This window comes from Poeciliopsis prolifica, unplaced genomic scaffold (genome assembly GCF_027474105.1).
Source record: "Poeciliopsis prolifica strain line A6 unplaced genomic scaffold, Auburn_PproV2 SCAFFOLD077, whole genome shotgun sequence".
Taxonomy (NCBI): domain Eukaryota; kingdom Metazoa; phylum Chordata; class Actinopteri; order Cyprinodontiformes; family Poeciliidae; genus Poeciliopsis; species Poeciliopsis prolifica.
The window spans coordinates 1,263,342-1,290,506 of NW_026562452.1; the positions used below are offsets into that span (position 1 = coordinate 1,263,342).

Here is a 27,165-nt window from a genome sequence, read left to right on the forward strand (position 1 = left end):
CCCGGAAGTAAACATCACTTCCCGTAAGTAAAGAATCACTTCCGGGAAGTAAATTTTCTACTTCCCGGAAGTAAAAATTAACTTCCCGGAAGTAGAAAATCATTTCCCGGAAGTAAACAATCGTTTCCCGGAAGTAAAAATTCACTTCCCGGAAGTAAATGGATCATTTCCCGGAAGTAAAAATTCACTTCCCGGAAGTAAAAAAAATACATTCCCAGAAGTAAATGGATCATTTCCCGGAAGTAAACAATCGTTTCCCGGAAGTACAAATTCACTTTCCGGAAGTAACAAAATCACTTTCCGGAAGTAAATGGATCATTTCCCGGAATTAAACAATAGTTTCCCGGAAGTAACAAAATCACTTTCCGGAAGTAAATGGATCATTTCCCGGAATTAAACAATAGTTTCCCGGAAGTAAAAATTCACTTCCCGGAAGTATAAAATCACTTCCCGGATGTAAAAAATCATTTCCCGGAAGTAATCTATCACTTTCCGGAAGTAAATGGATCATTTCCCGGAAGTAAAGAATCACTTCCGGGAAGTAGAAAATTTACTTCCCGGAAGTAAACAATCGTTTCCCGGAAGTAAACAATTGTTTCCAGAAAGTAAAAATTCACTTCCCGGAAGTACAAATTCACTTTTCGGAAGTAAAAAATCACTTTCCGGAAGTAAATGGATCATTTCCCGGAAGTAAACAATAGTTTCCCGGAAGTAAACAATAGTTTCCGGGAAGTAAACAATCACTTTCCGGAAGTAAAGAATCACTTCCGGGAAGTAAATTTTCTACTTCCCGGAAGTAAAAATTCACTTCCCGGAAGTAGAAAATCATTTCCCGTAAGTAAACCATCGTTTCACGGAAGTAAAAATTCACTTCCCGGAAGTAAATGGATCATTTCCAGGAAGTAAACAATAGTTTCCCGGAAGTAAAAATTCACTTCCCGGAATTATAAAATCACTTCCCGGAAGTAAAAAGATACTTCCCGGATGTAAATGAATCTTTTCTCGGAAGCGAAGAAGTCACTTCCCGGAAGTGAATTAGTCATTTTCCCGGAAGTGAAGGGGTCACTTTTCGGAAGTGAAAGAACCATGTCCCGGAAGTGAAGGTGGCATTTCCCGGAAGTGAAAGAAGTTTGTCTTTTGTGATGTCTGGAGAATGAGTCCTTATAAAAACCTCCGGGATGAAAATACAGTTAGGGCCAGAAATATTTGGACAGTAACACAATATTTGTGAGTTGGGCTCTGCATTTCACCGCATTGGATTTGAAATGAAACCTCTACAACAGAATTCAAGTGCAGATTGTAACGTTTAATTTAAAGGGTTGAACAAAAATATGTGATAGAAAATGTAGGAATTGTACACATTTGTTTACAAACACTCCACATTTTAGGAGCTCAAAAGTAATTGGACATATAAACATAACCCAAACAAAAAAGTTTTTTCTCAATATTTTGTTGCGAATCCTTTGGAGGCAATCACTGCCTTAAGTCTGGAACCCATGGACATCACCAAACGCTGGGTTTCCTCCTTCTTAATGCTTTGCCAGGCCTTTACAGCCGCAGCCTTCGGGTCTTGCTTGTTAGTGGGTCTTTCCGTCTGAAGTCTGGATTTGAGCAAGTGAAATGCATGCTCAATTGGGTTAAGATCTGGTGATTGAGTTGGCCATTGCAGAATATTCCACCTTTTTGCTCTCATGAACTCCTGGGTAGCTTTGGCTGTATGCTTGGGGTCATTATCCATCTGTACTGTGAAGCGCCGTCCGATCAACTTTGCAGCATTTGGCTGAATCTGGGCTGACAGTATATCCCGGTACACTTCAGAATTCATCCGGCTACTCTTGTCTGCTGTTATGTCATCAATAAACACAAGTGACCCAGTGTCATTGAAAACCATGCATGCCCATGCCATCACGTCGCCTCCACCATGTTTTACAGAGGATGTGGTGTGCCTTGGATCATGTGCCGTTCCCTTTCTTCTCCAAACGTTTTTCTTCCCATCATTCTGGTACAGGTTGATCTTTGTCTCATCTGTCCATAGAATACTTTTCCAGAACTGGGCTGGCTTCTTGAGGTGTTTTTGGGCAAATTTAACTCTGGCCTGTCTATTTTTGGAATTGATGAATGGTTTGCATCTACATGTGAACCCTTTGTATTTGCTTTCATGGAGTCTTCTCTTTACTGTTGACTTAGAGACAGATACACCTACTTCTCTGAGAGTGTTCTGGACCTCAGTTGATGTTGTGAACGGGTCCCTCTTCACCAAAGAAAGTATGCGGCGATCATCCACCACTGTTGTCTTCCGTGGATGCCCAGGCCTTTTTGAGTTCCCAAGCTCACCAGTCAATTCCTTTTTCCTCAGAATGTACCAGACTGTTGATTTTGCTACTCCAAGCATGTCTGCTATCTCTCTGATTGATTTTTTCCTTTTTTTCAGCCTCAGGATGTTCTGCTTCACCTCAATTGAGAGCTCCTTTGACCGCATGTTGTCTGGTCACAGCAACAGCTTCCAAATGCAAAACCACACACCTGGAAACAACCCAGACCTTTTAACTACTTACTTGATTACAGGTTAACGACGGAAAGGCCTTTTGAGTTACTTGCAGCCTTTGGAGTCCATTGTCCAATTACTTTTGGTCCCTTGAAAAAGAGGAGGCTCTGCATTACAGAGCTATGATTCCTAAACCCTTTCTCCGATTTGGATGTGGAAACTCTCATATTGCAGCTGGGAGTGTGCACTTTCAGCCCATACTATATATAAATTGTATTTCTGAACATATTTTTGTCAACAGCTAAAATAACAAAACCTGTGTCACTGTCCAAATATTTCTGGCCCTAACTGTATCAACAATCGGCAGACACTTCCCCGTTACCTAGAAACCCCAGCAAAACAAGCTGAATTCTTGGAGTTTAGGTCAGCTCATGGCTGCTGGCCGTATAATTGAACATATGTTTACAGCCATTTTGGATTGTGGGGGATGTTGCCAGCAGCAACTTATTTAGATTTAAAGTGACAAGACGCTCTAAAATGACAAATTTCAACACGTTCTGAGAACAAGTCAAAGCTAATCTATGAAACATGAGACATGTCACTAGTTGCATGTTTTTCAATAATTTTCAATGATTCCCCATCTCTCTTGAAAATAATTTTGATTGCAATCCTATCAAGGCTGTAGGTATCCCTTTTGGTTGTGCATCTTTACTGTACACTAACTTAAGATTTAGATTAGATGAATAACTTTAACTTTAGGCTATAACAACAAAGTTCAAATGTGAATAAGAAAAAGAAGGGGTTAATGTAAATAACATGTAATGCATGTGGAGACTTTTACTAAAGTAAGATAAAAATCTGATTTGACAAAAATCCTTAGTTAACACCATAAAGATTAAACTTTTATAACTTTTAATGCTGAGCTACCAACTTTTTCTTTTCACTTAATTTTGTAATAACATAATTGGATAAAGCACTCTGTGAACAACCAACTTCTACAGCAATGACATTTTTTTGATGATTTATTCCTGAAAATATGTGGTTCAAAATCTTATAGCTGATCATTATAAAGGAGAGTACCATTATTTAATAATAGCTTTGGTTCATAGCATGTAGATTCAAAATAAACTAATTAAACTGAGAAGTAAAAGCTTGTTATGTCCACAGAGAGGTTCTGACCTGACAGGAATTTTGCAAATGGTGACCTCGCTGACCAGCCCTCATCACGAGCCACGCAGCGGACATTAACATGGACAGGAATCACAACAGCCAGGATGAATGAGGAAAAGAATAAAGGTGTACCACATTAACTGTGTGCATGGAAATGGGCCGCAAGCACATCCTTCAATTAAATTATGGCAAACTTTATCCACATACCCACATTATCTCTAAATCTCAAAAAAGGAAACAAAGATGTCAGCGTTTTGTTAATGGGTTTCAAAAATTTTATAATTGTTTGTCTTGTGTTTCTTGTGCTGTGACTAGTGTCAGGTTTACTTGAAGACTGAACCTCAGCAGGCAGATTTTCTTGTAAATTAATCAAGGAAGTGAATAGTTCAACACCAAATATAAATTAACTTTATGTAAGGTGGACATAAAACTTATTATTAGAAGTGTGATTACAGTTAAATATTCTATGTAAAAGGGGGAATTGGTTGATGTTGAAACTAAAATGATATGGTAAAAATATCTGCAGATGTGTTGTCTTTAAATATTTTGAACAGCAGGGTTTCATAGAAAAATTGTAGGTGCTCATATTTTATTACATGATAATCCAACATATGTGTAAAGTCAAATTTTTTGCGCTATACCTTGTTGAGTTTTAAACTACTTACTTCAATCCAAACAATGTATTGTTCACAAATTGCAGATTAGAGACTACACAAACAGTACACTTTAATCAGACCCTTTTGTGAGATATACACATAGTTTAAGTGGAAGATGAAAGCTATGTTAAAAGACACACCTGCTATCCATTTAATTACTGGAAATGGCATGTGTGATTGCAGTGTCTGTCAGATTCTAGTGAATACTGAGTAAGCACATTGTCCTGTAAAGTCCAAACCAAACAAAGAATAACATTAAATGGGTGTAGATGGATGTGTACAACAAATTAGCATCTGAGTTTGCAACTGACCTTAGATTCAGGCACATATAGAGCTCTCTTCCTATAGAGAACCTATTCAAGGTAACGTGTAGCTGAGAGGCAAATAAGATGCTTCGGGGTAAACTGTTATACTAAATCCTGCTCATAACAGGTGGCATGATGAAATTTTTCATTGAATATGTTCTTAACCTGAGAGCCTTTACATTCTTTGAAGTGGGGTTATGTGGTGTTAAAAGGAGTCAGCATTTTGTCTGTAGTGGAGGGTTGTCTGAACAGCCTCTATTTTGAGATACATATCACTCGGAGTGGAGCAGGTTCCAACACCATTAACCAATTTTCTTTTTGTATTCATTACCGGGCTAAAGTTACTGAGAGGTAACTGTTTCGGAAGGCATGGCTTAGTTTAATATTTCGGTTTAGCAATGATATGTACCCAATGTATGATTCATAGTTGTCACGTTTGCCTTAAAAATCTAACAGTGATGTGTGTTCGACTTTACAGCAAAATGAATGTTCTGCACAAATTATGTACCTTAGGAATACATTCATTCAGTTGTTCAGGTTTTAGCTTTACTCTCTCAATTTCTATAACAGAGTTGAGAGTAACATTGAAATCAAATTATTTTTTCTTCATCATTCAATCACAGAACACTGTTTTATGAAACAAAATGGATATATTTCAGTTTCTATAAAAAACAGAAGAATATTCAGCATCAGTTCCTGTTTCTAATTTTACAAGATTCAAATACTGCATAGATTGCATTTTATTTGCTTCATATATCCAGTGAAATTACACATTTGTTGATGTGCTGCTATGGCTGGCTGTCAGTTTGAGGAATGGTTCATCATAGTCATGCCCATGGGCAACGTGAATTGAGTTGCATAGCTGGAGTTATGTTAAACATAAGGTGAAGTGACAGAAATGCTAATCAAGTATCAAAACTGACACTGCATTTCCATCGATGCACATAAGACCATCAATGATTTATTAGTCAAAGTAAATGCATGTGTCACTTCGCTGAGTGGCTCAGTAGTAAACAGCTCACACCAAGGTGCAGCATTTAGCAACTCTCCCCTTCATCACCTCACATGAATGAAAAGCACGCTCCACAAGGGCCAATGATAGTTAAAGGGTAACTTTCAGAACAGATCAGGCACATGCAATATATCTGAGGAAGTAATTTAAAGAGTACACGAAAGGGATATTTTAAGAGTGCAAGTCTGGTAGTGTGTGTGTCCCTGCTTCAAATAGTTTATTCTGCTGAGTAAGCCCTGCTTCTTTACTCCTCCATGAATCGTATTCCTTTCCTGTCCCCAGATCAGCAAGAGGATGGAGAGCAGGACCAGACCCCAATTATCAGACCGTCACTCACAATCCTTCATTTGCCTTCCCAATTGCTGCTTTCTATCCTGCATTAATTTTATTCAAGAAAATCCAGCTGGAACCCCGGGGAAGTGTGGGCGGAGAGGTAAAACACTCCACAGACCAACTGCGTTTTGGCATTACAACCGAGACGGATAAGACATAAAACCCAGCGAGCGTTGCTTTTTTCTGTTCTGAATATCATTTGCATCATGGGGAGAGGAAGAAAGTTGTCTGTTTGCTGTGACTCTGCTTTGGTGTTGCCAATTAATTTTGAATTTCTTTGTGAGTGGATTGCTGGAAGAGGGCCTACTTTGATGAATAAACAATGCTTCAGTGCATAATTTGGTTAAGCATGGGAGTGAAAAATGTGAGATCCATTCAATCTTCCTTTACCTAGTTGCTTTCTTGAAATCCACTTAAGTTGACTGCAGACTTATGAGTTTGCTGTAATTGAAAAACTGAAAAGTAGATAATTGGGCCCTGTTTCTGACATTAAATTCTTTGGATTCACCTAGCTGTTACCATGAGATCTAAACATGTGATGTCATACCTGCTACCTCCCACACAATAAGGGCTATCACATATACAGTTGTGATAAATATTGGAATAGCAGCTTAATGAATAATTCATACATTTTAACATCTAAGAGAATGCCCACCCACTCTGAGACGTTTTACTGGCTGCTTTGCAAATCAAGGCAAAGTCCTGACTGCCATGTTTTGCAGCTATCATGGCTTTGTACATTTTTAATGGCGAGTTGAGGAAAAATGGAATAGCTAATGATCCCAATTCTCATTATGTCAGTTTTTTTTTCCTGAGAAATGCACAGATTCACCATGATTGTAATTATTATTAGGCTTAGCCCTAAAATCATGCATGTCTTTTTGTCAACACGCGTATAAAGACACTTTCACAGCCTCTCTCCAAGGACCATATTTGCATTAGCTTCCTTCAGTAACTTTGATGGTGTTTATCTTGAGAAACAAGATTCCTTTGTTCATTTATGTAATGAATGTAGAGTCTTTGATTACTGCGGCTTCATTTTCATCAGTTTGATAACAATATCTTGCCTTGGCAAAATGCATCTCCACAAAATCAAAATTATATGTGCAGAAAATGCCTACAACCACAGTGTCCACTGTTTTTATATGCTTTATTTGTATTGTTTTAATTTTATTGTTTGTTTTATCTCAGAGTGTTTTGTGAATGCCTCTGTTGCAGCTTGGATCATACAAGCTGCTGTTCAATGAGAGTAGCCTGGAGCAATATATGCTTTCATGTGAAAAGTGAGGGGGAGAATACACTGTGAGCTTAATGGTACATAAACAATATAGATGCCTCAATAACCATAGAACTGGTGTCCTGTCTTCTTATTGTTTTTTTTTGTTTTTTTTTAATTTTTATGCATGTATTCATTTAGACAGTCTCAGTCAATTCAGTGAAGAATTAGTTTTGCTTAAAAAAGAAACAAGATTTTTACATTCCAAACATATATATGTGTTTATAAGGGCACCACTTCAGCAATTCGTGATATGGTGTAAATCTACACGGCTAAAATGTAATCCGTACATAAGCTGTACTAATATGGTTTTCAAAACAAACACAGCACCAAATAAAACTTTACATACACATGCACACATATGCTTTAAATGATTTGCATTGCCACTGACTTTACCATAAATATACAACAAATATCAAATAAAGATTTGAAGCAAAATGCAAAATTTATTGTGGATTTTCTGTATTAAAACTTAACAAACTTCAACCAAATATTATTGTGGCATATTTGTGTCTTTGATTTTAGATTTGAACATATGGGCTAAAGGTATCACAATAAATTCAAACTTGAAAACTCAATGCTTGTGTTTTTCATGAAATAAAATATTCTTTAATCATCTTATTTGAATATCATTACTTAAAAGAATAATTTAAATGGCAAATATAACTTTTACCCCCATACTGAGCGTCTCTCAATAACAATATCCAGACACTATTTTCCTTCAGGATAGACAGAAATTGCATAATGCAACACAGGTGAAACTAATTACTCAAAATTAATCCCCAAAATTTTGCCACTCAGTATAATAAAACATCCTTTCTGGGTAGACTACATTACACAGAGCAAAATCCCATATTGACATGAATATGCAAAAATAATTCTGTTTAACCACACCATTATTTTGGATGATGAGTAAAAATTTGACAAAGAGCTTCACCAAAAGAACATCTCTGACAAAGCACAAAAAAATTGTGTCTGTGATTGACCATACAAGCAAAAAAGACTGCAAAATGTTTTACTTGAGATACATTTGTTCAAAAACTTCTTTAGCAGAGCTCACATTGTACCACTTACAGGTTAATCAAGAAGCCTAAAAATGCACACATAATGCAACAATTAATCAGAGATTTGATTATTTTGGACATAGACCACATGTTTTAAATTGGGGACTGAAAAACTGCATGCAAATTAGGAAACTCCTTTTGGGCCCTGATTTTTTTGCGGTTATTAATAGAGTAGTGTTGAAGCAAGTGGTTTGTTGTTGCCAAAACTATATCTGACCTCTGAGAGGACATTAAATCAAGGCATTATGGAACAGAGGTATAAAGAGGCAAGGCATTGCACTGAATCAAAACACTCTCCCAGATGAGGCAGAAATTATACTCAAGGCCATGCAGCTGTTGTCTAATAATTCTCAAATGTTAAAAGGACTGACAAAAAGGAAACATTTTTTTTCTAGTTGTATATTTTGGCTAATTTATCCTGCATTATAATTTCATACCTCATTACCTGTACTAAAAAGAGAGGGTTCCCTTACATAAATGAATTGAACAACACATCCACATCTTATTAGGCTCTTTTAGTCCATACCTCTGACTGTGCATAACAATAAAATACTGATTTTTGTTTATTTGTCAGCACTCAGTATGAGTAGCTGCTAAACAAGTGAGACAATTTGATAGATATATGTATAAATTATGTTTATTTGTGATTGTAAGGTAGAATACAAGAAATAAGCCCCAAACAAGGGAATGAGTACTAAAGAACATACCCAAAATTAAAATGTATAGTGTCTGTGTCAAAGACCCAAATTGGGTTCTTAGGTCTATACTTAAATCAAAATCAATATGTAGAATGTTATTTAGAGTTAAAGAGCCCTACAGAATAAATTTTAAAGTGTGTTTTTACATTCATTATTCTAAAGTTTTTCCTTTTTAGTTTCTCTGGAAATGTGTCACAGACTGCAGTTCAAAAACTGACATGCTCTAAACCTTTACATGACCAGATCAACAACATTTTATGAAGACCCTGCAAACAAGCATATAATCTGATCTGATGCATTTAGAAATAAGTATCCAATCGCCTAAGCATTCCAATCATTTCCCTGTGGCATTTATGTAAGGTAAAAAGTTCACCAATAATTAGCATATCAGTCAAGTGGCATATAAAAAATTAAGGTATACGGCATGTATAAGGAATAAAATGGTTTATTTTGGTGCAGCGCAACAGAGCAGGACCTCCCAATTAAGGTTGTGATATGAGCCAGATCCAGGGTTAAATGTCATTGTCGCACAAAAAGCAACACTAAATGTTCTTGCAGAGTGACTATTTTATGCTAGTCTTGTGATATTGAGATTTAATAAAATGCCTTTTCTGTTTCAGATGTTATAGCAATATTATCAGGGTTTTTTGTTTGATTAGGCAGAAGAAAACTAGGCATAAAACCCCAATAAAAACTACCATGTGTGTCTTGTCATAGCACTCAATCTCTTACTGCAATAGCAGTCTGTAAATTTCACAACATTTTTCCCAAGACACAAAGCGAATACAAAACCAGGAGTATCATGAGCAGGACTCACATTTCATAGGCATGAAAATACGTAACTTTATAAGATACACCACATTATGTGACAGGATCAGAAAAAATGTTTGAATCTTCAAAGTTTGCATAACTACTAGATTGTGAGGACTTGACTCTAAAAATGTTCATGTACTTATGACTAGTTGTTGTCAACCATGAGTTTCTGGTTCAACTCCAATTTGACTTGGTTAGGTTACAAATAGAACTAAAGCAAATGTTCTGATGGTGTTAAATTAAAAACTTTTAGACCATAAGAACAGAAAACCGTGAACTAAATAACAGCAGAATGAGTTTCCACTCCTTTGACATATTTTATATTGACCACATTTGGTCATTCTTTACAAAGAAATTACAATGTAATTAGTTTTGCATTTCAACCTCCTTTTATGCTTGATGCATATACAGTTTACTATAAGACACTGCGTTTGAAGTTTCTTTTAGTTGCCCTAACACATATTTGACTGTAATAAAATAATACAATTCCTCAAAATTCTGTAGGAAAGTTGCTCAAAAAATGCACTAAACTTTACTTTCTTTTTTTTTTTGTAATTGTGTCAGAACAATGGGTGACTGGATAATTGCATTCATTTTCACTGCATGATTTTTCTGGCAACTTTAGAAAACGACAGAACATGTGGTGGACATTGTTGTGCTTTTCACATTTTGAGGTTTCACAAAAAGCAACGAAAAGAGGAAAGAGGACTGAGGACACAAAAACCAATGGATTCATAGAGGAAAAAGAACCACATCTGACTCTGTGGGTTAGCACTTATACAGGGCAGGAGGCATAGCCTGACTGATGTCAAAGAGCCTGAGCAACCCACTCTCTCATTATACGTCAGAATATTTTTCTTCTGCACCTCCACAGACATCCCTCTGTGAGGTAAAGAGTGTCAAGCCTAAAAAATCTAAAATATTCTAGTCCCCCTCCACCTTCCTTAACATTGTTCAGGCACCGGTATATGTCAAATAGTACAAACATGACTTTTTTAAAGACAAAACTTGACGAGTTAAGGGAAAAGAAGCATTTTGAATGAGTAATCAGGAGTCTGCTCACATCTGGGATGTCAGGTGAAAGAAATTACCTGCAATCAACACAGTGGTGGAGGAAAACAGCAGTATTCTGGATTCTCAGAGTTTTATTCCTTGTTGTCTGAGCCGTATAATGGTTTATACTGTGAACATGCTGGAGCACTGACTCCACTATCGTAAGCTTTGCCTTCATAGATTCTACACAGCAACAAACATTTATTTATTGAACATACAGATTCAAGCAGATTCTTGTAGCCTATAATTCCCTCACAGAGATTAGTTAAATAAAACATTCCACCTCACCGGCACTCTGTGTTTTTGCACATCAAGGCCATAAAAACAACACGAAGAAACATGTGCACATTACAGCCTAGGAAATTTACACCGTACATTATTTAAACTCAAGGTGTGAAATTCCGTCCTTAAGCACTGCTCCATTGCTTACATAATTATCATGGTGCATTAAATTTCTAAAGCCCAAAGACCCTCAAAACAGTGTACATGTTTATTCCTGTAAAGAAAAGGTATAATGCAAAACAAGTTTAAGAGAAAGCTGTTTGCTCTGAGCCAAGACTACGTGTTGCCAGCAACTTGGACTGCTTCATTTGTATTCTACAGATTATATCTGAAATTTAGAAAATGTTAATTGGAGACAATGTGTTTGGAGGCAGATATAGCTTGACATGTATCCAACTTAATAATGTTAGGGATTAATTAATTATTCTAGTATGCTTAAAGCAGAGACAGAATGCCACACTCAATCCATAGAGATAAATAATAGATGAAAAAGATAGCAGTGAATGTTAAACATGGGCTAGAAGAGAAGAAAAAATGTGCTGAAGTGCCTTTCAGCTGACACACTGAAATCAAAAGACTCTGCCTTCCAGGATCCAACAGTGGACATGTTGACAAAGCCCTCATTTATTTCAGATTCCCAGCCCTGTGAGCATAGCAACGGCGGGATTCTGATTGGTCGGCGTGCCCACAATGAGCCTAAGAGCCAAAATTTCACCACAAACCTATATTCACTGAGTTCTGCAGATTTACATCCAGCTTTGCAGGCACCAAAATCCAGCATGACATTCGACTATATTATGCCCTTTTCAAAAAGGGAGTAATCTCTCTTTCTTTTATGAAACCTCAATCCTACAGTGACCAGCATGTCTCATATGCTGAGGCAATAAATTGAATTAAATAAACCCATTAGTTACAGCAGTCACCTTCTCACCTCAGCCCAGATACACTTTCATGGTAAGTTGGTCCTTTATAAAAACCAGAGGACACTGCTTAAGTCTGCGATGACAAAATGACCTTGAGTCAAAAGAAGAATGTGTGTTCATTACTCAAATCAGTTAAGACAGCGGGGTTGCTGCACTGCATAGCCTCAATGAGTCATGCAAGCATTTTAGAGTAAATGTATGCTCATTCAAAAATCAATTCATAGTTAGGATTCTGTCTCCTCCCTACTTGTGGACATGAAACAAACTAGAGGTCGATTAGAGTACAAAGCAACTTTTCGTCGGTTCACCATGGTCACACTTAAGATGCAAGGAATGAAAAACCAACTGCAGTTCACATTTCATATAAAAGAGAAACCAAGGAGCAGTCAAGGATCCTAATGCAAAATGATCCTAATAGAATGCTTAAAGCTTGCTGCTTTGCTGAGGTAGATGACATGAACAGACTTCTGGCCAACAGTTTTATTACTCTGTAGCAAGATATTTGATCTGATTTATTCTGTTTCTCTTCCCTAAATCTGAGGAACACTGTTTGGTTGAGCAGTGAAGTTCCAACATATAGGCTGTGTTTTTAATAAGAGCAAAATAATGTGTGAATTCAAAGCCAATTATTCTGTTAGTATATTTTAGGAGAGAGAAGTGTAAATCTAGAAAAAAGATTTGTGAGCAATCTTTTTCTTTTCCTGTAAGCTTTGTTACATATTCCATATGTCGCTATATGAACTATCAGCAGTAAAGGTGCTATTGAGTTTGTGATGATGTTAGCTGTTTTTCATGAGATTTTTATCACTCTAAATACAGCATTTGTATTTTTACCAATGCTGTATTTGTACTTTGTTGCTCCACCTTTCAACACATCAAGTTGACTACTTATTTTTATTTTTTGGTCTAGCAAGGGTTTCTTTTTCTTTTTCTCTCTCTACATCCATGCATTGGGACAGGAGAAGTGAATGCTTTGATGCAGTCACAACAAGGCATAATGCTTTACTTTAGTGATTATGCATTAATATTTTAAATAGAACATTAATATTTCAATTTTTTTAACCTTTTCCTTAATGTTAATTTTCAGTATGTTTTATTATCACACACAGATTAGAAAATGAAATGCAAATGGTAGCTTATGTCATAGCATGGGACAGTTAGACTCTGCTAGACATTGGATCAAACTAACAATCTTAAACTGTGAGAGCAGTACTACCAGTAAGCCACAGTTACTGATAGAAGTCAGTGAGATTGATAGCAAATAGAAATCTGAAGTCGGCAGAAAAACTTCTGAACTTCCATCGACTAAAACTTGCCAAAATACTGCTGTAATACACGGCGGGAGGTAATGAAAAGTGGTACATCTAAGTTGGAAGAGATAAAAAGTGCACTTGACAGAAAAACATATTTGTCACAGAAAATGTAGAAGTTTCTCCAAGATAGGAAGCAACAAATATATCCTGGTTTGATAGCTAATCATTGGTAATTTCACACTGTTTTGCTCATGGTTAATTATCTAGAGGAGAATATTAGCTCCTTTATATTCAATGTTTTCAGAAGTGATAGTTTGTCTTTCCTCATGTTGATCCCTGTCAGTAGAGAACAGATATTTCTAGATGTGGATTCCCAGTATAAGTACTATATACTATGTGGCTTTAAAGTGCAGTAAAATTAAACCCTATATGGACTACAATAGCACTGTTATTGTTTACACACTCATTCAATAATCAATGATATTGTTTATGAAGCAGTTTCACTTTTTCTAAAAAGTGAGAGATGTCTTGTCCAACATATATACTTTTTCTCCAACGATATACCCGATCCAAACCATCAAAATGAACAGATCTCCTGTTCCTGCTAATACTTTCTATGTGGTACATTTTGCTGAAATGCTGGGATTGTGTTCAAATTGTTCTCTTCTCTTTTGACAGGACTCATTTATAATTTAACTTTCAACAGTTTAGGATAGTGTTTTAGTTAAAACTCTTGTTGTGGCAAAAGGCTACAGAAGTCACTTTCTACTGCTTCGTAAATTAACACTTTTCAGCTGCTTCATAAATTATACTAACTATTAAAATGCATGATGCAATTTAATTGGCAGTGTTCTAGCAAACAAAATATAAACCAGGCCAGACAGACAGGATGCAGAAGCACAGATCATCTGCATCTTCTGTATCTTTTTCACTGAACATCATGATAAAGAGTGAAAAACACTTTGATTGTTGACAAAAACTTAGATTGGATTGATGAACAACACATCTTTCAATATCTTTTGTTCATCAAGACATTGCACTGTGATTTTTTTCTTACAAACTTAAGGCCTACATTTTGTATCACTTTCTTTAAAATTATATCAGTCAGGATTTATAATATTAACCATCGAAAAAACAACTTGATCAAAATGCTGAGGCCATGTTTGGCATCAAAACAGGACATCCCTAGTGTCGGGAAAATGTTAGTGCTTTTTAACTCATTTACCCTGAAAATCAGCCAACCAAGCAACTTGATCTCATGGCATTAAATTTAATTTCCCACCAATGGATCCAAATTGATGCTCTTCCATAATATCCTTAAAGCCATATAATTGGCCTTTAATTAAAATATTCCAAACTGTCTCTTGTGTGTATATTATATGTTTCACAGTGGTAAGGCCAGCAGATAAAGCTGGAGCCATTCAGATTTTTTGCCACCAAATAAAGCACCTAAAGAGTGGTGCAATTTTCAGATGCTGCCTTAGCTGCACAATAATGGTCAAAACAATATGCTGAAATTTCAAAATCAACATCTGCCCTGTGATCACTTTTTAAAAAATGCACATTTTCTATATTAATGCAACTTTTTATACATGCTTGCAAAATATTTTTAATTATTACTCAGATTTGTATCAGTGTGGTGATCAATCTTAGTCTACAACTTCAAACTTTGAAATTATTTAACTTTTTTTTAACAAAAGTTTTAAAATATATTTGTCCAATGACAGAGGCAAAAAAAGGCATATCAAAAGATAGATATTACTAATCTTAATAAAATCTTTTAAAAGAGTAAATTATTTAAAAATAAATAATTTCTGACAACAGTATTCAGGGATGTTTATCTTCACTTTGCATTAAGACAAGTTAAATGAAAACACTGCTAAGGCAGTTTGCCTCACTCTAGAAAATAATTGATTTCTAAAAGGTGCAGTTGCTGGGTGAGAAGGTTGAAGAAGGCCCTCTGTTGGTCACAGACACAGCTTTTAGCATTTTTTTGAAAGTGATTATACATGCAATATTGTGATTCTAACATTTTAGTTTTCAGAATAAAAAAAAATATGCAGAACTCATTTGATAAATATTGGCTGTGAGAAGAGCCAGAGGAGGCCAGAAATAAATTCTTCACAGTAACCCCAGGGCAGGACTAATGCTGTTACATGAGCACTAATTTAAACTAAAAGTGTTTTCAATTTGTCTGCAGCATATTTCATTGTTCATTTCATTGTGTGTGATTGTGTTGTCAACTGTGCCTGCACAAGCTTGCAGACAATATTTCACTGATGTGAAAGGCCCCACAAGGGAAGAGTTGGCTTCATGGTTGAGAGCAGGTAACAACATTATTAGAGAGGCAGAACACGTCAACTTTATTCTGAATCTCTAATGCCAATAATCCAAATTACCCAGGAAAAACAATCACATCCTGATACAGCAATTAGCATAATCCCTAAAAGCATCCTTTTGCATTTCAGTGGCTTAATCCCAAGTCTCAGGGGAGTTTGGAAAATGCCACAGCTTGTGTTAATGACTTCCAAGTTACCAAATGCTTTGAGTGTCCGTGGCAGAGATGTCAGCAATGTGTTTTGCTGCAGAGCTGTGGAATCGGGATTGCAGAGCTGTGGAATCGGGATTGCACTGCGAAGATTTCCAGTTCGAAGTTAACCCATCACCACTGCATCTCTCAGCTGCATGTTAGAAGTGGAGTTCACGCATCTAATACATAGCTCATACAATGTTTCACGCTGTGCTAAAATTACACAGAACGCCACATAGTGATTTGAGAGAAAAAACATAAATGAATAAATAACATAAAGCGATGAAAATCTTCAAAGATGGTGGGACAGGCGAGCAGACAACATCCTGGAATCCAATGAATGTGTTTGTATTTGTGACAGTGACTCAGGGGTGTAAACAGAGGAATTAGCTCACACCTCTAGAGTCTCAACACATCACACAGCTATAATTGAATTAAGTCTGTCAGTTTTTTTTTTCTTTTTTGTGAATTATAGCGATTAAAAAGAATTTAAGTGTGTTCTGGTACAGACCACACATTTATGTTAATTTCTTTCAAAACTAGTGAAAGTTTTATTTTATTTTTTTCTTGATGAGAACAAAGATGTTCATTCAGCATTTTGGTGGATATATTTAGAGCATAATGGTCTTGCTCACGTGATAATGCTCCCTATTCCAGAGGGAGAGGCAAACATTTTCTTTCCACCATCTTTCAGCATAACATACTACAGAAGCACCTATCAGCTCCTGGAAACACATTTGAAACATACTCCCAGAGGCCCCTGCATCTTGGCTCCATGACCATTCCTGTCAGGGTTTTCCCTTTGACTGAACAAATGCATCAGCTTGTGTCATGAGACCAGATCCCTCCCAGCCAATAAGGAGTACAGGCAGCACAAGTGCTCCAGGAGATGTGGAAGGGAAATTGGAATCCTGACAAGTATGATTGACATCCGTATTTGTCCCAAGGTAGCCTTATTTGCAGAGATTTAAAGACGTCTGTAAACCAGCATTCTGCTGAGCAGAGTCATTGTTTCTCCAGACAGGAAGCAGAACACTCCAATTCCGCCACATGCAAATAATCTTTTGGGAGAAATGAATCCCTTTGAGCATAAAATGACTTCAGTTAATACTTTATTTTGGGGCTAAAATAAATAATTTAACAGATGAAGCAATGTCATTTTATGTCTGAAAGTCTGTCTGTGTTGTGGGCAGAAAAAACACAAGTGCGAGACCATCCCACTAACCCAGGAGCGTTAGAGGAATAGGCAGGAATAGGCATCGTGATCCCACGATGTTGATGGACACAGGAACGTGGATATGAGACTTGATGGAAAACCATTACTCACGGCTATTTCAAAGGAACAAAAGGGAAAACTGGTGAATTAAATCCTTGCCATAAGTAATAGAGTTTTACTTGAAGGGCTGGAGTGTAGCTACAGCAGGCTAAGAGAAAAGGACAAATGTATAAGAGAGAAGGAGGAGCAAATAAATAGATTTCAAAGGCAGGATGAAATTGACTCTACCCATTAACTTCTCCAGAGGGTTTTTTTCTTCATATGCAAATACTATGGTGTGTTATTACTTCTCCCATTGATCTCTGAAAAAAAAGATCAAACTTATCTGTGGTTCTGGAAGCCAGGGCGCTTTAATTTAGCAACAATGAATCAGTGATAAAAAATAAAAACTTTCAGAATGGAAATGTGACTCTGTAGCCTGACCGACATGAAACTATCCCTATCAAATTGTAATATTTTCTGCAGATCAGATGGAAACCTTGTGAACTGTTTGAAATGGTTCTGTGTAAAATAGATTGAGCTTCAACCTAATAAAATGTGTAGGTTTCACCTCAGGCTGAACAGAAAAATCACACATATTTGCACCTTCATTGCACATCTTTTAGTGTGCAATGTTTTTTTCTTCCTTGAAATAATGAACTCTGGTTTCTGTTAATGCCTAACATACCACCACCACATAGTTTGACATGAAATAAATTTTAATGTTCCATGTGATTTATATGAAAAAAAGGAAAACTTCTTGAATGGTGTGGGTCCTGTTACATCTAGTGTAAAACTAATACAGCATATCAAAAAAGATCCGTCATACATGGTGGTGGTAGTGACATGTTCTAGGGTGATTTCGATGTCTTAAAATCTTGAAGACCATAATTGCTGGAACCTTAAATTCTGATCTCTATTTTGACTGAAAGACAAAGCTTGGACAGTTTTTGCTTTGCTAAGGTTAAAGTCTGGACTTAAATCTGACTGAGATGTTGTGGAATTATCTTAAAGGTTGTGTTCTTTCTCAGAATCCTAAATTGTGGCTGAATTAAAACTGTGAAAAAAAAAAGTTCTGCACAAAATCCTGTACACTGACATAAAAGAAGCACTGTCAGTTGTCTCAGATGCTTGATGGCAGTTTTTTGCCACAAAAATTAGAAAACCCTGCTTTCATGCTTAGGGAGCAATTACATTCCAAAATAGGATCATGTAGGTTTGAATAGCTTTATTGCTTAACAAAGTCGATTATTATTTGAAAACAGATTGTTGTTGTTTTTATTCTTTTGCTATACATTTTTTGATAATCTGACACAAAATAGCTAAACCTGCAGACATCTGTAAATGAGCAATTACTTCTTCACCAAATTGTATAAGAGATTTGCCACTTTTACCTTTTAGATTGCAGAAACACTCATTGGTACTCTACTACACTTTGCAATCAGCTGAATGTTTGACAATCACCAACCAGTGCCCTTTCACCACAAGAAGTCAATTCTAACTTGAAGTACATGACTTCATCATAATATTGATCTAACAAGGAAGAAAAGATGATATAATGGCAGAGTGGCTGCCTGATACATTATTTTAGAAATTGGTGTGTGTGTACGTGTGCAAGGAGCAGATATACTGTCTGGCCTACTAGTGGTTTGAAATAATGTGTTATCTTTCTGAGCTGTGCTGAGTTTAAACAGACTGGCAAACAGAAAATACGAATGATTGCGTCTGTTGTAGCTTAAGTCTCTCAGCTCTGTGGTGTTTGTTAGTTGGATCAAGTGGGAAGGGGGTGGGCAATGAGGAAAACCAGAGTGATGTGGTCCACTCTCCTGACAGTTCAGGGGTGTTCTGCTAATTAAAAAGTTTAATTCCACAACTGCAACATCGGCATCAGAGCACTGAGAGGTATGTCCTTGTGAGTCTTGGCGCCGTCTTATCAGGCGTTGGCAGATTCTGCCACGTCGGGGAGCTGTGGGACAGGAAGGCACTGCTGCGGCTCATAGGCCCAGCTGGAGAGGATGGCATCCTGCCTGCTTGGGGATCTGGCCCACCTTACTCCGTCTCATCTTCTTAGTGAGTGGAGTCCTGGGCTACCAATCAGGTGGAAGGAGTCAGGAGCTAAGCTGCCCCCATGAAGTGAACCAAGAGAGGTAAAGAAGGGCTAAACAAGGGATAAATGTTGGATTTGGACTTTCTGCTGCTGGGCTTGCCCATGGATTCCTATCTCCATTAAACTCCTCCTGTCACTAAGTCCTTTCTCATGACCAAAGAATGATGACACACTAAATACAATTCTTCACGTTTTCTTTGACAATCCACATCTGCTTGTTTCACCTTAATACACTGAGGTTTACCACAAATCGGCATTTAAACTTCTATTCTTGCTGTGTGCAAAGAAATATTCTATCTCAATGATAAGCTACATGTGGAATGAATAAACCATATTGAGCAACCTTGCCTGAGCCAAAAGTTTTAGTTGTAAATGATCTATTGATTACAGAACTCTGCAACTCATACAAAGCAAAAAGAAATCCTTGAAAATGGCAGCACTGTGACATCTATTTACAGAGGCCATGTTTAATCATGAATAAAAGATAACTGTCAACAAAAATAAAAACATATAGTAGTCTGTTGAATGGAACAAGCTGAAATGAAATTGGAGTCTGCGTTAACTAAATTCCTCTGGGTTTAGCACTGCTGTTGGCTCCTGTCTGAGCTTAGGGATGCAGCAGTGAAAGGGTAGGAAGATCTCTTGCAAAAGATTTATGGGAACATCCTTTTGGCTTTTATTGCAAAGGGGTTAAAGTGTCATTTTAATAACATAGATATATTTTAGAGTTTGCAAACCTCAGAAAGACTCTGGCTCTGCTTTGCAGGGTGCTGATTTATCTTGTGTTTAAATGTTTTTCCAGAAATTTGATTCCCAAAAGTGAGTATATTTTCACCTCTGAGGCACTAGTGATTTTCTCGTAAATTCTCAACATTTTTATTGTTATTTAGATGAAGTTAGAATTCTGTGCAGTGTACAAATCTCTTTTTGATTTTTTTATTTTGCCTTTTGTGGCAAGTCACAATTCAACAAAACTTTATAAAACCTCAAATAACTTTTTATTTTAGACCACATTTATTCTGTTAAAGCTCACCTTTTTCTTTTCTTTTGCAGGTTTATAATTCAGAATCTATAGTCCTGTCTAAGGGTGTTACAATTCCTCCAGGCTGCTGTTACCTTTATGTGTCAAACCCCTCATAGCACCAGTTATTTGATGAAGTCCAGCACATATATTGATTTTTATATTCTGTAAAGCTTTATACTGATAAATGTTGTGAGTGTATATTAACTTGTCCAGTTTTTGTAAGGAGCAAAATAAAAATAGCTAAATAATTTATTCATACATGAGGAAAGTCAAAAGAAAATGTTAGGGAAGTTGATTTTTAACTTTTCTTTTGCAGAATCTGCTTTCAGAGGTATGTGTCCATCTCGTCAACATCCACTGGTTAAATTGTTAATTGTTTGATTAGCACAGTGCACAGACGGAGCCTTATAAAAACACCACAAGGCCAATGGAAAGCTACCTGCAACAGATGTTTTAATCTAAAGTGGAATTTTGACAAATTTAACCTTTTTAGCTTTTTTAAATTTCTGCATTTGCATTAATATGGTAAGATTTGTTAATTATAAATTTAACTTATAACACATACAACAAAAAAGAGAAGTTATATTCTAGGAATTGCTTACAATTTCCAGCCATTGTTACCAATAATTAAAAAGTAAATTTCCGAGCACAGCTCTAAAAATAACATTCTTACACCTTGTGAGCAGCCTAATAACATGTTCCAGACAGTCACTGGCAAACATTAAAGCTATGCAGAAGATAAACTTGGATGATGAGAAGTCCCCTGTTGTATTGTTTGATCATGGTCACATTGCTTTCCATCCCACATTCTTCTGAAATGGAGAGCTGTCAGTTCTCAACAGCATCCTATTCTTAACATACTGGAATAATGGTGATGACCATATCAACCAAATAAATATGTTCTACATTTAATTGATGTATGTTTTTTTATTTTTTTTTTATTTTAGTTGAATAGATCATTTGTACTCTGGTATCCATTCTGTTAGTTAACATTTCAGTAAACACCGTTGTTTGACATTTACCTAAATTGAAAATACCAAACAGACAATGTGTCTAATGCATTACATCCTCATTAAACATGTCTACACAGAGTGACTTCCTGCTGTGAGTGTTCACCCTCGGTGGGCACACATCTTCATGTATGACTGATAATCGATGGCATTCTTTAGTGCAATTTACGACCGACATCATCTTTCCACTAAAGCATAAACAGCAAAGACGTGAGAATCAGTAATAAAAATGGCTGTATTGATTATCATGCATCAGGAATTTTCGATTGCAAAGTGAGTGAGCATATGTTTCAGTTTGAGGAAAAAATAAAGGGAAGGGATAAAGTACTTGCTGTGATGACTCATTCTCTTTACTGAGAAATAAAGATAGACATTTTGAAGTACTATTGGAAGTCCGGTGTGTGTGGTGATGATGGTACTGCTTAAAAATGGTAGATAAGCTGTTCAAGAGAACAAAGTAGAAAAAAAACAAGCACTGGACTATGTCTGTGATACCTGATGCAGACTTGGATATTTTAATATTTTTCTAGAAATCTGAGCCTGGGCCTTTTTTATGAACAGATGTTCATGTTTTTTGAAAAAGCTAAAGCTGTTTTTACAAGAATATATTAGTAAAATCAGTGAGAAATGCGAAACTGTCCAAATTTCCAACTTGAATTACCTTAACAGATATCTTGCAGCTGTCTCCACAGTTACTGAAATTTCTAAAATATCTTAAAATTAACTTTTTAATCTCTTGTGGCAGCCACCCAGGGATGTCTTAGCATTTGCTCATACAATGCACTGCCTATTTACTCAAAACTCTGGCGAGGCATCAGCCGAGCTCCCGTTCCCCCCATACACCTCGACCACAAAACCCAACCAGAATAGTGGTTGCAAAAATTTGCAAAAATCAGTAAACACCTGCTGAGATCATTACACTAGTCCAGTCCTCTTTGAAAACGGCATCAATGGACATCATGGAAAAGCGTTGTCATGATGGTCTGTTGAAGGGGTAGAGTCCGCATGGTTATGAGATTCTTAAAGAGACAGAGCCCTATTTTAAGGCATCAAATATGGCTGTGATGACATGACAAGTTTCCTTTAAGTCATGTTTGATATGTACACCTTTTTAAAAATAGAAGAAGAAAAAAACAAGTGATTACAACGTAATTACTTCATTGTGTTGTAAAATGGCACTATGTGCCTCGAAAAAAAACAGAATACCTCTTAACTATTTTATAAAAGGTATTCATAATCTGTTTTTAAGATGATTTGTTGGGAAATATTCAGTTAGTAATCCATGGCTTCCTGTTTTCATGGGGTCCAAATAGAATAAGACACAGGAGCCCTTTTTTTTGTCCTTGGTCACTTGGCATAACAAGGACTCACCTTTATCCTCCCACACACATAGAGGAGGAAACATGCTTATAAATATTTTTTTTTAATGTCATGCCAGAATAAAAAAGTTATTTGTCCAACCATCAGATTTGTCTCTTACTGCTACTGGGAGTTGAACTGAAACTGTGCTCTGGTTGGATGAGACTAAAGTCACTTTCACACTGTTTCCTATTGTGCCAGGTATGCATGTTACATGTCTGCATGTGTTAGTTTTTTTTTTTCTAAAAGAACAGATGAACAGATGGTATGCCAAGTAACACCCATTGTTAACCTGTGATGCTTGTAGCTTGTTTCCTTTCTGTATGCACATTTTACCTTGTTTGAATAAATGTCCTCTTAACATGTTCTTGAAAAACCAGGACATTTAAATCTGTTAGTCTCTCTCAGAAAACTTTCAGTAGCAACCAATGAACTAACAATCTAGCTCTAGATGGTGAAGAAGAATTATCAAAGATACCTCTCCCTATGCGCTTTAACTGTAAATTTCTATAAAAGACAATAACTGGCAAAGAAAGAATGGTGCAATAAATTTGTTCTGCTAATTTTTGGAAACACTGCTTTTAATCTTCCCTACAAAAAGAAAGAAGTACTAAGTTGTTTTTCTTTAGATAATGCTAATTTAACAAATGAATAATTTATTTTATTAATATTTTATTTTAGTATTTGGAGAGAGAACTGTAAGTACAAGAAATATAGGCAGGTCTGAAAACAAGATTATGCCTGCATTGCGCTGGTAAAAACTGGTGCACAGCACTTAACCACACATACATTTTTTCAAGATATCCCTCAGAGGGAGCTTATTCAGACACTGGATATAGAAAACAAAAACAATTCTACAGGCTTTCAGGTTTAAAAGTTGGAGTATTTCTTCTGAAAATTGTCCTCTTGTTTTGTTTGTTTGTAATTATGAAATACTTCAAAGCATTAGGTTAGAATTTGAAATTTATATATATATATATATATATATATATATATATATATATATATATATATATATATATATATATATATATTTTAAAGTTAATTGTGCGGTCACTTTTTTTTTTTTTTTTGCTTGCTTTATATCACCATTTAAATTAAATTATTAAAAAAATAATAAAATAAACATAATTAAATAAATAAATATAGTCCATTAATACCAGTTTTCTCTTGAGATGACTAAAACTGGATATGTGTAGGACTGTGTAATGAGATTAAGAAACTGTGCCAAACAAGGTTAGAATTTTGGTCAAAAAAAAAAAGAAAACACACACACACACACATTTACACATTTACACATTAAAAACAGCAATAGATGAAGTGTTGGGGTCTTATTCCCTGTAGTTTATATATCATCTCCATCAAGATGTGGAGCAGGTGTTACTTAGACAGTCTTAAATTTATGAATCACACTTTATGAGATCACTGGTCTCATTTAACCACACTGATGTTTCAAACATCTGTAAGTGATCATAATTTCACTTCCATTAAGTGCACATTAGCCAGAGCATTACCAGCTGAGGAGAAAGATGTCATGTAATGCATCATTCGAGGCATGCTTTAGTCAAATTAATTTCTTTGTCAATGAAAAAGAAAACTGGCTTTCTACTTTTTAACCATTTAACTATGTTCCTTGGCAGCTGAAATGAGAAAATAAATCTTGATTTCCTTTTTTTGGTGGGTGTCCTAAAACTGGCAAAGTTGAAAGTGAAATGAATCCTTCTTCACAAAGTTTGCAAGCTCAGGGACCCTAAGAGCAACAAGCACATTTGTTATTATTTATGTAAGCATGCCGTCCTCTCATCTAATGAGCCTTTCACCGTAAGCATAATGAAACAGCTTGCATTAGCACAGGCTAAATGAGCAGCCGAGAGTTCCCGTGTCTATGCAGCAGGATGAAAGCAGATGTTCCACAAACATAACAAACAAAGTTCTACAAAGGAGCAGAAGGGACTCAGAGTCAGCATCGTTCTCATCAGCTCATTGACTCAATTTGAAGATGTGTGTATGGTTAAAAAAAAAGAAAAAAAGTTGTGAGAACAACACCTAAATGAGCCATGGCCAACTAACCTTGAATGAGAGCTCAAATTGATTTTTTCTCCCCCCTATGAAAGCATCTGAAATGTACAGCTAATAAACCTGGAGTCAAATTGAATGTGTTGTCAACGGTTCAAAACGATTTGAGCACTATTTCCAAACCTTTAGGTAACAAGCTTGGAACATATGTGTTATAAAAGTATTTAGTCATTTACTTTTTAAGTATTCCATCGATGGATATAGCAATATAGAAATATTTACATTTTTAAAACTCAGATTTATGACAACATTTTGTCACAAACACTAGACTTGCTCAAATATTATTGGTGTCAACATGAAGGCATCTGAAATAACTGTAGACATTTATTACAATGTCTACAGAGTATAAATGTAATAAGGGACTTTAAAGTGACATTAAAGAATAAAGTTAGGAAAATGCAATACTTGCTGAAAAACATCTATCTTGTTTTAGAGGCCTTGAGCTGGAAACTAGTCTTGTGTACATTATTTTAAAATATTTATATTTTAATTGACACTTAGAAAAAATTTGTGTAAAATCTAAATTCTATTTGGACTTCTGATGAGGTAAAACAAATTATTATAATAAATAAGACTTTGGAGAAATGTTTATTCACTATTGAAAAACAAATGTTTTATAATATAAAATGTAAGTAACAAAATGTGTTAATACTTACAATCGATGTTACATTAAATTGATATCAGGGTCTGTAAAAGTTATTATTCTCCTGCAAGAAATGCAGCCGATACTGCACACTAAGTTTAAGTGAGATATTGAAAACTAATTTGTGAATCAAACAAAAGGTAATTGTCATCATCAATCATAAGCCAGGTGCCAAAAAAAACAAAAAACTACGATTCACTAATCTAATTTGTGGTGATTGTAATTAAATCTGCAAGGCATTGTGTGAGCCCATAAAGGGTTTGATTTGAGAGCTCACCTGTACCAGTCCAGTCCCTTCTCGTAGTTCCTGTCAAAGAAGTGTGGTTCATTCCCAACGGCTCTCACGTCTGGGTGCACCCTGAGAGCCTCCAGCAGGGCTCGGGTACCCCCTTTCTTCACCCCGATTATAATGGCTTGGGGAAGTTTCTTCTCCCCATAATCCGAGGTGCAGTTCACCCTGAGTTCACTGTCCGTGGTGCTGATCTCCTGGTGCTCCCTCTCCGGCGCGGTGGGGCGAAACACCGCCGCAGATTTAGTTGGAGATGCCTGCGTCCTAATCCACTCCACTGTCCTTTGTTCGGCCTCATCGCGCTCCCCGACCGTCGGAGCCGCGGTTGTTCTCTCAGCTTGTGTGAATTCCGTGAAGCCTGGCGAAGCCGAATAAAGTTTCTCCCTCAGTGTCACAAAAGTTGTATCCTCCGTCACCAGCCTGCCCTGAAACACATAGTTCTCCTGCAACGGGAACTGCAGCGAGTTGTAGCAGCTCATCAAGCTGTAGAACAAGTAGGTGACAGAAAGGGAGAGGGTGAACATGAATAAGATTTTCCGGGGCACTTTAGAGGTGAAAACCGAAGTGCTGGACCAAAATGCCATCTCTGATAGCAGCGATCCTCTCAAAGAAGTGGCCAGACATGTTTCCACCCCGAGTCTTGCATGGACAAAATCAACAGTAAAAATCAGTCCCCATCAGCGCTGCTCCAGCTAAAAAAGCGCCAAGCTGGACCAGACCACCCTAATCCAACCAAAGCGCATATTTATCAGGATGGCTGAGGAGGGGGACAGGGGGGAAACGGATCGTTAAAATTCCGGAGGAATATGACGTCTCTTTGCTTGAGTATTGATTTCTTATTCCAGTGCTGACAGACAATGACACAATTTATTGGACTGAACTTGCATATTTGAGAGACTGAAGGTCTGGCGCCCTTCTAGATGAACAGTCCGGCTTGAAGTGGACAGTGAACGACAGACGGAATCCAGGCATTTTATGGAGAAGGACGAAAGAAGAAAGCGGAGTGTTCAAAGTACAGGCTTCTTCCTATCAGCCGCTGAGTCTGAAGTCCAGTCCCATCTGCGATGAAAAGAGTGGATTTCCATTCAGACAGAAAACCTACAAATCCACCGAGTCTCTCCAACGTGAAACAAATGAACACAAGAGCATTTGTGCTTCTCTATTTACTTTGTGCTGCGGAAAGTCGACAGCCTTTGCACAAAAGCTTACACACTTCCCACTGACTACCAGGCTGCCGCTCCGTGTCCTTACGCCTTCTCACATTGGTAGGATCCTACGCTGTGCGCATCGGCTGTGTGAGCTCATCTGAGCTGAGGCACCGTAAAGCCACACAGTACAACTGGTGTGTACACCCACCTTTCCTCGTGTCCGCGCAGAAAAAAAGCGCTGTAAACGTCAGATTTCCTAATCTGAGAGAGTTTTGTGATAGGCTATAGAAAATTCCGCTCATCCCTGTGCTTGCTGGCGGAGATTAGACTGCTGAGATTTCTCAGCGCTTATCATGAGGTGAATTAACTCGGAGTGTGTGGAGTTCACAATTAAGATCGAT

The 27,165-nt window shown here is 36.8% G+C and overlaps 1 protein-coding gene across 1 annotated transcript in view; it reads right to left on the reverse strand.

Annotated features, from left to right (window-relative positions):
• hs3st4 (heparan sulfate (glucosamine) 3-O-sulfotransferase 4) overlaps nt 1-26,901 on the reverse strand; it is a 79,863-nt gene extending 52,962 nt beyond the window's left edge. The window contains exon 1 of the mRNA XM_055021631.1: nt 25,605-26,901. Within this exon, the coding sequence (XP_054877606.1) occupies nt 25,605-26,200 (596 nt within the window). The 5' untranslated portion in view covers nt 26,201-26,901. The remainder of the gene's footprint in view (nt 1-25,604) is intronic.
• Nucleotides 26,902-27,165: the final 264 nt, after the last annotated feature.